The 13,013-nt window shown below is 37.5% G+C and overlaps 2 protein-coding genes and 1 long non-coding RNA gene across 4 annotated transcripts; 1 reads left to right on the forward strand and 2 right to left on the reverse strand.

Annotated features, from left to right (window-relative positions):
* Positions 1-132: 132 nt before the first annotated feature.
* Positions 133-3,187, forward strand: LOC309703874. Its single transcript, XR_014276060.1, has 4 exons — positions 133-843; positions 1,217-1,369; positions 1,740-1,827; positions 2,410-3,187. It is a non-coding gene; the product is annotated as an uncharacterized lncRNA (long non-coding RNA).
* A 1,637-nt stretch (positions 3,188-4,824) lies between these two features.
* On the reverse strand, positions 4,825-6,891 carry LOC309704063 (uncharacterized protein). Its single transcript, XM_082529011.1, has 6 exons — positions 6,838-6,891; positions 6,368-6,712; positions 6,209-6,247; positions 5,972-6,082; positions 5,835-5,863; positions 4,825-5,178 (listed from the first exon to the last, which is right to left on the reverse strand). Exons 1-6 carry the CDS (start codon positions 6,884-6,886, stop codon positions 5,056-5,058), a joined length of 696 nt encoding a protein of 231 aa, XP_082385137.1. The 5' UTR covers positions 6,887-6,891; the 3' UTR covers positions 4,825-5,055.
* Positions 6,892-9,909: 3,018 nt separating this feature from the next.
* Positions 9,910-12,374, reverse strand: LOC309692407 (uncharacterized protein). Of its 2 annotated transcripts, XM_082510846.1 has the most exons (7): positions 11,952-12,374; positions 11,774-11,858; positions 11,332-11,670; positions 11,180-11,221; positions 10,948-11,058; positions 10,810-10,838; positions 9,910-10,202 (listed from the first exon to the last, which is right to left on the reverse strand). In XM_082510846.1, the coding sequence occupies exons 2-7, from the start codon at positions 11,817-11,819 to the stop codon at positions 10,080-10,082; spliced, it is 690 nt and encodes a 229-aa protein (XP_082366972.1). In that variant the 5' UTR covers positions 11,820-11,858; positions 11,952-12,374; the 3' UTR covers positions 9,910-10,079. The 2 variants fall into 2 exon arrangements, with proteins under 2 accessions (XP_082366972.1, XP_082366973.1); XM_082510847.1 differs by having other exon boundaries at positions 11,774-12,374.
* Between the last annotated feature and the right edge of the window lie 639 nt (positions 12,375-13,013).

Genomic DNA, 13,013 nt, shown 5'->3' on the forward strand with positions numbered 1-13,013 from the left:
AGTGTCTCCATATTCCACAAAAGTCTATGCAAACATGTAACAGTATCCCATATTCATATAAATATTAATGATATTACACTGAAAAAAAGGGACTGGCCATCTCTTGGATTTATGCAAGCATCTTGCATGTATTTAACACAATTACCTCATGTTTTAAAGATAAATGTAACTATATAGTGTAAAAACTACATGATATGCAGAAAGGGTGTATTAAATTGTTCATATCATGTTCAGGTGAAGTAAGTCAATAAGATAGCAACGTTAAATCTCGTGAAACCACGCGTGATTTCATCTCGCGGGCTTTGGATCGTGGTTCAAAAAAGGCATCCATCTCAGTCAAGTCGAGCAGCCAACTCTACGTTTTTGGTATGTCTTGATTTTTTGAATTAATATTTACCATATTTCAGCCAAATGTAGTTAAACGTCTAGAGTGTCGCCATGTAACATGCTAAAAAAGAGCCGTTAGCTTATTTGCTGTTTTATCTGTTGTCAAAGAATTGGCGCTTTTTCATTTGAATTTGTCTTTGGCACAAGAGCCGTAATATCACATTAAACCTAATTATGAGGCACTCATAACATAATTTGGTTTTCTGTGTGAATAGATTTGCCAACTGACTCTTCAGTTACATTGTGTATTTACTGCACGTGGTGTTAGTGAGATTTTGGACATTGAACAGCTTTAGCTAATATCATTAGCGGCATTATGCTAGCTTACATCCCTACCCCTCCTGCCCTCACCTGCTGTCCTTTTCTTTTTGTTTTTTTTGCTGCACATTGAGAGACGACCTCTATTCTGCATTTCACCAGGAGTCAGCTGATGGATTGTGGGTTCAAGGTGTTATGGTAAGAAAGTATATTCTATTTTCGCTTAAGGTTTCTGTAACTTAATTATAATAGGTTTTGTATAATTATTAGGTGCATGCATACACAAATAGACCACCCTATTAAAACAACTGAGAAATCCAAAATCTGCCATAGGTTTAACTTATACCTGTATGTATTGCCAGAAAGGTGATTACTGGACTCACATTAATGCACACTTGAACTAAAATGAGGTTGTAACTTGTGGGTTCTTGGGTTGCAAATCAGAAACAAACATCTTTGGATTTTTTTAATCCCATAACATCTGGAAACACAGTTTTTATTCAACAAAACATTACTGATTAACCAAGCACAGTGCCTGCTGTTATTTCAAAATTTCAAAATGTTATTTCAGATAAAATGCAGCATTCCAGTGCATCCCAACCATGCCTTTACAGTCAAGGTTTCTGACGGAGCTGAGTTTCTCTCTGACAGTCTGCTGAAAGTGTTTGCAAAGTGATCGGGGGAACAGTGCACAAAGCTAAAGGATGTAGCTGCCATGATGACAGTAAGAACTTTAAAATTCTTGAACTACAAAGTGTATATGTATTGCATTAGGTCAGTAAAAGATTTTTATGCTACATCCATTGAAACAGTCAACTATTACCTGTGAGTACTGATTCCACTGAAAGGATGCCATTCTTTTTTGTCATGCATTTACTGGCCCACTGAGAAAAAATTATCTTTTTTTAAAAATATATGTTCTGGAAACTATATATCCATAAAGTTGATGTCAAACAGGAACTTTTGATATTGCTTTGTAGATGCTGGTGTTGCATGTTGACTGGTTTAAAAAGTCAAGTTTTTGTCTGGGATCATTTTCTTCTGTGCTACTGAAAAGTTCACAAATCTCTGTTTTCTTTGTTATAATACTTTAGGATGACATTAATGCTCAAAGGGAGTCTCATCAAAGTGCTCCGCATCTGTGTGAAAGACAATTGCAACATCTTGGTGCAGGAGTTCATGGTGAGTGTTTTATGAGTAGATTGTGGCTTTGCAACATTTAAAAATGCATTTAGTTATCCACTTGATCCTCATTGGACTGGTTAGGACCAGTAGTCCTCTTTAATAATTTGAAGTTCACATGAGGCCTGGTAGTGAACTCGGCCGCCCCCCCTTGAGGCCCCACCCCTACCCCTGTATTAGGGGTCACATCAGTGTGAAAAAACTTTAAATTTGTCATTCTAGTGAACAAAGAAAAATCCCCCCAGTATTTACATTAGCTTTTGTTTGAAAAAAAGACCAACTGACCAACAGCTAACCAAATTGTGGGGCTGAAAGTCTAAATTCTAACATCTTCTGAGTGACATAACCTGGATTTCTGATGGGCCGGTGTCTTTCTAACAAAAACTAATGTAAAGCATTTGAAATTATTATGTTTTTCACCCTCTCTTAGAAACTCTGTTAGACCATGAATGGCAGCATGGCAGGCCACTCTTTGGCTATAGCTATTTACTATGGTTTAAATTACTCTAACATTAGAACTGGTAGATTCAAAAGAGATGAGTTTAAAAGGGAATCTTAAAAAAATGTTTTGTGTTTAACCAGGACTTGACTGAGGCCACTGCACAGATTGAGAAAACCACAATGAACATCTGTCTCTAGAGGATGCGCCAGGCAATGACTTTTCTGATGTTGGCATCATCATCGAGGGTATAGTAGTTCTTCAAGATCTGGATAACGTGACCTTTGCAGTAGCCATGCTGTTTGGACCTTTTTTATTCCTTCAATATGAGTTACCCATCACAACTCTGCTACACTTTTGAGGTGATTCAAAGGGTGGTAATGGAGTTGGATGCAACTCAGCTCTCAAGAAAAGCTCACAACTAAGACAAAACTGCTCCTGCAACGAAGCTCACTGTTATGCATGTGAGGTGACCAGCTCTAGGTGAGAGGACATTTAAATCTCACACTTGTTCTGCTGCATTTTTGAAGCTCAATTCCAGGAACGGATCGCAAGGTTCATTTTTATATACTCTGCAACTGCCATGAGGACAAGCCGTTTTTTGTTCTTGTTTGTTTTTCCTTTTGCTCTGTACAAGTTCTCTGTTTGTCTGTTTGGCAGCATTTTTCAATTTCTCTTTGTATTTTTTCTTTCTTTTACTAGTGAAGAGATGTAGCGTGAACAGTTATACAGTCTAAATATCCCATATGGGTCGTGTGAAATGGTATTTTCAATTTCATTCAGTTGAAGTAAGGAACGTTGAATATTTCTAAGTGTGCTGTTTTGAACCAAGATGTCACAGTATGATCAGTGCTGTAATTTTTGACAGTCACTGTATCAATGTTATTTTTGCGTCTCTTGAATAAAGGTTTTGACCTGCAAGTGCTAATTTCTTTAGTTATTGGGGTAAAATGGGTAATGTTAATAGGAAGGTGTTTGCCAATTCAGTAACCTAATTTAATGTTAATGGAAACTAACATTACCTCAAATTGTTTAGTTATAATTGTTGTTTAACTGAATCTTGACGTCAGAGGCCTTAAATAGAATGTTTTGTATTGTCCTGTAACATTTTTCAAAAGAAAGAGTCTAATTTCTTTACTGTGATTGATTCCAGAGAACACGGAAGAACTGACATTATTTAACTGTTGATTTATATAGATTCAGTGGAGGAGTAATGTCAGTTTAATTCTTTACCTACTGTCAATGCAGTGAAATTAGACATTTTGTTTTTAAAGGTTACTGGTGGATGCCAGCAACCATCTTGGAAGAGAACAATACAATCTGTTATAAGGCCTCCATTTGAAAATTGTGTATTTGATACTAGAATATAATAGCAAAATGTAATTTGAAGATAACATGTAGCATTTAAGTGACCAAGTAGTATTGGGTAAAAGTTATTGAATGGTGTTGGGATAAAGTGAAAAAATTGTGAAGGATTAAAATATTCCAAGAGCTCAAATTACTTCATCAAAACATGTTTAAGTCACATTTTATCAACACAAATTGCACAGATTTATTGAACATGAATAAATTGTGTTAATTTAATTCAATTGTTTAAGTTGCTGCCAAAGCAAAACATCTGTGTGCAACAAATGTCCACCATTGAATTAAGTAAATCCAACAACATATTTTTTTCAGTGTATAACAAAAGCTGTCACCAACACAATTGTCCCAAGTGCTTTTTTTATTAGTTATTGCAAATGCTTGATTGCAGTTCTTGCTAGATGACAAAACCACTTATTAGGTTTAGAAGGAAATGACTTTTTCTACATGAGGTAAAGTTGGAGAGCTGTTTCCCCAAACTAAATGAAATCAGCATTTAAAAAAACTACAATCTGTATTTACTCTGAACATCTGTGTTAACATTTGAAATTGGAAACATGTAAGTGTAACAAACATGTTAAAACATAAGAAATCAGGAAGGGGCATGTATAGGAATTTCTTTTACTTATGTATTAATCACATTATTTTATTGTATGATACCTTGGTGTCAATGGATTTTAACATGTCTCACACTCATACAGTAAGACAAATGCAAATTCCTCTACTGTAAAAATTCATTTGACTGCCTGCAAAAAAGGAACTGTACAGTGCTCTTCCTCTTTTTAATAAAAATATAAGTAGAGCACAGGAAATATGTGGCACTCTGCCCTAAACATTTAGGATAAAGTATGGCAGTGAGAGAGAGTAAAGAGTTATAGGATCTCTGCTTTGAGCCACTAAAACTCCTAATATTAGCTATTCCCGCCACATCAGGCAGCTTTTTGATGATTAAATTTACTGCAACTGGAAATTCACTTTAATATCCAGTAAATTACATGCGACAAATGTTACTGAATGAAACTGATGTTATCAAAATGTCTAAACATAACAACCGGTTTAAATTAGAACTATGTCACCTTTATACTTCCTGAAGGGCTTGGAAACCTTGTGATTTTAACCTCAGTTGGGCTCAGACCACACAGTGTTGTCTCTTCCTGTTAAAATGTATTTCTACTCTCCCACAACAGAGCATTAGACTCTCCCCAAAAGAAAGCTTCACAATCGGTGTAAGACCATTGACTTCTCCCTCATCAACATACTTTAAGAGTAGTGTTTTCCCCCTCCAACAAAAGGTGGACAAATAAAAAAGACAATGACACAAAAGTAAAGATACAAACACAACTTGAATGCAAATTTTATTTGTTTTATTTTTTGCCATATCCTCCACAAAACAAAACCTTATCTGCAGGTTATCACAAAGCACGAGTCTATCTGGTGGCAGCGTACACAACATGTGGCTCCAGCTCTCTCTGTGTCACAGGCCTCCGGTTTCTTTGGACGTTTTTCTGGAAGTTGAGAGCTGCGTAGTTCAGATCGTCTGAGCTCACATTCTGAAAACCAGAATATTTACACAGCTGAGTTTGCTACGTATATATCACGTATTTGCTGATATGTGGGTTAAACCAAAAATGATTTTACATAAAATGTGATTTTTAGAGTTTAATACTAAAACATCATACTGGAAGAACACCTGTGCTGTCCAGTGTTAAACACAATTCAATTAGATTATACAGTAAAAAAAGAGTTTAGCTTCAGTAACATAGGCCAGAAATTGGAACTAATGCAGCTATGTAGGTAAAGATGTCTTTTAAAAAAAACATTTTCAGAGAAGAAAACAAAAATCTTCAGAAGAAGGAAACTACTGAGCAGGGATAGCTCAGTAGGTAGAGTGGTTGCCCTACAATTGGGAGGTCGGGGGTTCAAATCCACTGAACAGCTACCCTGAGATACCCTTGAGCAAGGTACCGTCCCTACACACTGCTCCCCGGGCGCCTGCTTAGTGGCTGCCCTCTGCTTCACTGAGTGTATGGGTCAAATGCAGAGGAAAAACAAGCAATTTCCACATGGGGATCAATAAAGTATACATTATTAATTCTACAGTTACCATGACAAACTCTTAGACACTTCTCTTTCCAACATTAATATATCATGACATTCTAAGGAAAAAGAAAACAACAGGAACAACAAAAAACAAATAAACATTTACCTTGTTGCTTTTTGGTTCTTGTTCTGCCACTAAATACCAAATACAAAAGTGTCATTAGTTCATTATTACCAGCGTACAAGAGGAGGTACAAGATTTACCTGCCAAAAAGAAGTGAAACAAATTAAAGCCATGTGTACCTTTTTGAAGTTTCCAGATTTTAAAAACCAGAATAATAACCACTATAGTGAGTAAACCAGCCAGACTACCCAGGATGGTGCTTAGCAGGTGTGTCATTCTGTCAGACTCTTCTGCAAAAAACAAATACAAACAAAAACCCATCAGTCCACTTTAGTTGGATTGATTGAAACATAATATTGATATTAACTTTTAGCACATTGAACAGCAAAATTTTAGAAGCCATAAAATAATTTTACTTTCCGTCTTAAAACCCTCTCCTTCATTGGTTTCACCGCCTGTAAAGAAACATGGCTATTATAATATTTTGTGATTTCCTTTTTGTCTCTGAGCTGATTTTGGATTACGTATGAACATAAAACTAACCTGGAGGACAAAAGTCCTCCCTACAAGCTTACCTTGAATTCTTAACTCGACTGCATTGGAAATGACAGTATGCTTATTCACATAAAATCCACAGAAATACACCCCGACATCAGATAAATCCACTTGTGTGATTTTAAGAAACACAGAGGTGTTGTTGGAACTCATATTGAATTTTCCATTTCGAAATCCATCACAGAATGAAGCTTTGCCTTGAGATCCATACATAGCAGCAATGCAGCTGGGCTTAGTTCTGTTGATAACTTTGAACCAGTCTGTCTGTGTTGGATTACTCGAAATGTTGGAGCACTTCAACGTGACTTCTTCATCAAGTTGGACCTCCATAGTCTGAAACTCAGAACCTGAAACAGAGATCCAGCCTGGAATGAAAGAACATGATGTTTATGTCTGAACCTACAGTGTTACAGGACAACAACATCAACTACATTTGTTTACCGGCGTTTCTCATTCCATTATTTGAAAGTACTGAGGTGCCAGTACTTACTGAGGCTGGAGAGAAATAAAGCTGTGCTCAAGACGAAGCTCCTCATCATGCGTTTAATCCTGTAACTGCATGGATAGTTTGTATCGCACAGCTCTTATATGGGGGTTAAGAGGGGCGGGGAGTCTTTTGTTTGTGTGTGTGTGTGTGTTGGCTTTATATTTTGTGTTTCATCTTGCCATTGCCGCCCTATACAATGCAATAGCTTTGCATGTTTTAGCTTAAGCGAATATCCATTAACATAAAATTTCCACTTTATCATTTTACATTATGTCTGCTTGAGATACGATTTTCAGAAAATTATACAAATACTTAAAAATCCAGTCTGCAGCTTCTGCAGTTAGAAGTATTTATGTGTTTCTAGTCCTTAAAGGTCTAAAAGGAAGCAAGAAGGGGGTACATTGGTTTTATGCTTGGTGCATTTATTAAGGATCCCATTTATCATGTATTATAATGTCTTATAATCCAAACTTCAGCTCTAAATTGTCTTTGATCTAGTGACACAGGACACAAAATAGAAAATATGAAATGTACACAAGTATTCACGACCTTTCCTCAATACTTGAAGTGCTTTTGGCAAGCTCAAGCTGCATCAGACTGGACGGGGAGGATTGTGCGCAGCTATTTTCAGATCTCTCCAAAGACATTCGGTCGAGTTCAAGTCTGGGCTCTGGCTGAGCTACTCAAAGACATTCGCAGAGTGGTCCAGAAGCCACTGCTTTCTTGTCTTGGATTTCTGCTTAAGTTTTTTGGCCTGTTGGAAGATGAGCCTTTGCTCCAGTCCGAGGACCACAGTGCTCTGGAGCAAGTTAATATCAATGATGACTTTGTACATTGCTGCATTTATCTTTCCCTCGACCTTGACAAGTCTCCCAGTTCCCACAATATAATGTTGCTACCACCATGCTTCATTGTAGGGATAGTATCCTTGTAGCATTATTCTCAAAAAGACTTGTGGCTGTAATTGCTGTCAAAGGTCCTTCAACAAAGTATGGAGCAAAGGCTATAAATTCTTATGTATACTGTATGTTATCCTTGACCTAGCTTTGACCCAATATTGGTCATGTGAAACATCACATAAGCCAAGATGAGAAAAAAGGCAATTATCATCATTCATGGTCAAGGGTGAAACGTCTGTGAGACCTTGCCCCACCTCATCATGTGACTTGTTAAAGTTACTGGAGGCAAGATATGAAGAAGAGGTTGAATTTGAAGGGAAGGGATCATAAGACTGGATTATAAGTGGCTGACAGCTGGTGTTGTAAGCCACCACCTCTGTTCAATGGCATTCTTGAAACTTTTGCTTTGCATTTTGTACAGATATGATCTTTTTACTCTAGTATCACCATGAATATGACTTTTGTGGTTCCCGTATGTCCTTAACCTGCTGTTTGAGCTCTTAGGTATAAGAATACCAGTCCTTTATTCTATGTTGTTTTTTTGTTCACATTGTGGTGGCACGAAGGAGGATAACCAGTGAAGGTGACTAAGGCATGTTGACAACACCGCCTGGGGAGGGAGCTACACCCCACGAGAGATTTCTATAGCCAATGTGGATGTTATACTAGCTACCAAAGCCCACAGGCTCGTTATTAGCAAGCAGAGGTGAGGCAGATCAATTTTACAAATCAAAATTTATTAGGAAAAACTATTAAAAGCATAGAACTGTAAAATCAGAGAACTTCTTAAGGTAGCAAGGCTGAGAATGCAAGACTGTTAATTAAAGCACTTTATTAACAAACAATGACTAAAACGACAAGGCTCGCTGCCACAGTGCTACCCTAGTAAAATAGAAGCTCGATAGAATAACTAAACAAAATGGTGGAGACCGGCCACTTGAGGAGGCAGCCTACAGAGAGGAGTGCCCAAGGGTGCCACCAATTACTCACCCGTGTAGTTCCACTGCAAACCTCACTGTCACTCACACTGCAATCTAAGTGGTGCAATCTACCTATTCCTGCTGTGTACACTCTCATGCATCAGGGGGGTATTCCACCTCACGTGGCTAACCCCACAGCAAGAGGCCGTACCTCCACTAAAGCAACAAAACAACAAAATATATACAATATTAAACAATTCAGTAAAAGAGATAAACAAAACAAATACACCCTAAGATACACTTCTTTATAAAAGCATGATTAAAAGACCATGAAACCATGAGTCAGTCAAGGCCAGTCCATAAACTTTTATAAAATGACAACAAGACTGAAAAAAGACAGCAGCAGTGGCACAATCCACTCTCTAGAGGGCAATACTGAAATGAGCAGCTTTCCTGAAGAAACAAACTGCACTGCAGTGCTTAGCCATCTATCACGCTCGGCCACCTTGGATGTGAAAAGTATGCCAAATTCTCCGTGTGGTAGTGAAGCGCAGCTGTTTCTTATAAGGCCTCTAATTATCTGCTGGGAAGGTGTGGATGTTAGCGCTGCATTCGCGGACGTTATGTAAAAGCCTATCCAAAATCTACTTCACTACAACAAGCTAAACAATTTCAGTGAATACCTGAAAATATTTGGCTCTTGACCAGACTATGGACAAAGGTCTTCGCTTTGTATAAGTTCAAAGCATAAATACTTTACATGTTTACCTTCACACAAGTAATGTGACAGTGAGTGAAGTGATTTACCATTGTCAGGTGAGACTGGTATATCCTTTAAACGGAACTGTGTGTTTGTGGTTTCTGGTGAATACGTTATTTTTGGCTCACATAGTATTCGCACATAGTCACTTCTGGGCACTGGCATATTCTGTGATTATTTTATAGTATTTCAGATGTATAAATATAGCCGCTGGTTTTAATAGATCACATTAATGTTGATTTTATACTTTTTTAAAGCATTTTTTACTATCGAAGCCTCATGATTGTCACCTCAGTTGCGCCCAGACCACATGTTGCTCTTTCTTCCTGTCAGACGTCAGACTGACATATGTATGTCACTCCACCCACAGCAGACCATTAGATTCTCCCACGAGGAAGTCAACAGACATCACTCTCATTTCTGACTCACTCACTATAATCACTTAAAGTTTTTTTTTTAATTGTATTTTTTTATCACAAAAAATCATCTGAAAATAACAAAAAAGCAGAGGATGCAAATATGGACTGGATGCACATTTATTTAGTTATTTTGTAAGACATTTATGTGAACCACGACACATACAAACAAAAAGAAAAAAATCATCAGAAAATTAACAGGAATAAGGTATATCCTGTTCAGAGCTTGAGCTGCAGGCGCTTCCTCAGTCTATCTTGTAGCAGCATACACAACATGAGGCTCCTGCTCTCTCTGCGCCACAGGCCTGCAGCTTCTTTTGGTCTTTTTCTGGAAATTCAGAGCTGCGTAGTTCAGATTGTCTGAAGTCATGTTCTGAAAATCAGGATATTTAGTTAAACACTATATGAGACAACCAAGGTGGATTTGTGGGTTATGTGAGTTTCAGAGTGAGATTTTTAGAGGTAAATATAAATAAAAATGAGAAACCACATATACAGTACAAATTATTTTCTTTCTTTTTTTTTTCCGTTTTGATTGAAAAAGTTAAAAAAAAAGTCCTTTTGGAAAAATGAACGTGTTTAAAAAGCTTCCCAGACAGGAAATATGTCATAAGGACAAACTCTTCACAGTGAACGCTTCAGCTAGCATTTTACCCACATTACATTTTAGAGTTATAATTGGAGTTTTGCAAACTATAGATTTTGCCTGTTTTTAAAAAAACAAACAAAAAAAATTAACTTTTTATTTAGTCTAGATGAACTATTACTAAATAATTTAAAGTTATTAAGTTTTTCTACATTTCTGATATTACTTAAAGTCAAAGAAAATAAAAGATTACAATTGCTTGCTTGAGTTTACTCTATGATGCAACAGGTTGAGGCTATTCACAGAGTAATTAGGCATTTCAATGAAGCTTTTGAATCACAGAAAACAGTTGTTAGTTGTAAAAAAAGAAGAAAAACTCAAAAAGTGAGTTTACCTTGTTATTTTCTTCTTGCTCTCCAACAGCTAAATGGAAATACCAAAAATTATTGCTTGTTATTAACAACCAAATACATTGTTTTGGACAGGTTAATCAGTTTAGAAGATGAGTGAAGTAATTTGTAAGTAACCTCACCTTTTTGAGATTTCCAGATTTTTAGAACCAGAATAACGACCACTAAAGTGAGCAGACCTGTCAGACCTCCAAGGGCGATGATTATGAGGTTTGTCGTTCCACTGGGCTCTTCTACAAAAATAATTAGATAAAAACATAATTTTTATGATTACTTTAGATATACTATTGATGATAGTGAAATAACTACATGGAAACTGAAAAACATATTTTGAAACAAAAAAATCAATCTTACGATCAGTCTTATTAAAATCCTCCTCTTCTCTGGGTTCACTGCCTGTAAAGAATCATCGTTATAATATCATTTTGTGATCGCATGACATGTTTTCATGCTAAACATGATCAAGAAACGAAACAAAAATATCTAAATCATGAACAAAAGCTTACCTTCAATTCTTAACTCAACTGCATTAGAAATGACTGTGTGCCCACTGATGTACAATCCACAGAAATACAGCCCGGCATCAGATAAATCCACTCGCTTGATTTGAAGGAAGACAAAAGAGACGTTGGAACTCATATTAAAATTTCTGTTTCTAAATCCATGACAGAACGACGCTTCGCTGTCAGAGCCATACATAGAAGAAACACAGCTGGGCTTAGTTTTATTGACCACTCTGAACCAGTCTGTCTGCGTTGGATAGGCAGAAATGTTGGAACACTGCAGTGTGACCTCGTCCCCGTGCTGGACCTCCACAGTCTGAAACTCAGAAGCTGAGATCCAGCCTGAAACAGAAAAACAGATACAACATAACACTGATTTATGTAATGGACAGATAGAATTACATTTGTTTAATATTAAATCAGAATAATGATATGCTGTACTTACTGCGGCTGCAGAAAGCCACTGCTGTTATTAAAGTGAACCTCCTCATTCTGCGTGTAACCGTCTTACAGTCAGGAAACTTTATGTTCTGTAGGGGGGTTTCATTTCATTAGAAAGGGGTGTGGTATTGAATACATCATGCTAGGAGATTTGAATCTACACAGCCTATTTTCATCAGTACCGTTTAAAATGTCAGGCAGCAATTCATTCACACTCGTGCAGGTTTATAGAAGAGTTATCGACGCCTTGTGTGGAAGTAACAGCACACCAGAAAGTGAGACAATAAACATGAATCTGGTGCTGTGCTTTATTGGCAAGAGAAGTTGTTTTGAAGGTATGTAAGACTCTTATTTGGGTACTCCCCCCACGCGCTAAGAAACCAGCTTATTCCACTTATGTCCAACTGCAAATATTCACTTCTGCTTCTTATTGCAGCCCATGAGCGTCTTATTTGTCCTCATAAAGATTCAGGTTATCCATTCTTTGCTACACAAGTAGATGATGATACTTCCTCTTTCTGTTTGCTGCTAATCATTATCAAACTTACCAAAGCAGCATAGTGTCAATAGTACTCAGTCAGCTATGTAGCCTTTTGGGATACCAGTGCCCAGTATGGAGGGGGTCAAAGGTGAACAGCCACAAACACTCTGAGGCACTAATGTTTATTCAATATTTGTTAGTAAGAACGCTTTTTAATAGTTCATTCTGTTCTATCTCGTGTTTCATGAACAACATGTTCCAACATGTTCTTTTTTTCAGCTCTTTTTTAATGTAGTTATCACAACCTCTGTTTCCTTGTCATGTCTAGGTTATATCACTTAACTAAACAGTGGATGTATAACAACACTGAACCCTCTAGCTGATGTGTGTGTTTGAATGGGGGACTGACCAGGAATTGCATGTCAATGAGGCCAGTAAGTTACGTTAGGTGCTTTCATGAAAAAATGAAAAATGTATTATTGTGGAGGTATGTAACAACGACAGGCAGAGGAAGGTCCATCCTGTGAACGAGGCTGGTGAAGGTGAGCAGGAAAGGCAGGAGGAGGCTCAAACGTTGGTGGTCCGGGGGTAGTCCTGGGGGGAAAACCAGAGACTGTCAACCCCAGCGCAGGAGGTCGGCCACGGCGAGGGGCCTGGGCCGGCACTACATCACTGTCCGGAAGAACATGTGCTGGTTTAAGTCTGTCAACACACACAGTCTCCCTTCGACCCCCAAAATCCAAAACAAAATGTTTCTGGCCCG

Source organism: Aulonocara stuartgranti (assembly GCF_965226115.1).
Source record: "Aulonocara stuartgranti genome assembly, chromosome: 3".
Taxonomy (NCBI): Eukaryota; Metazoa; Chordata; class Actinopteri; order Cichliformes; family Cichlidae; genus Aulonocara; species Aulonocara stuartgranti.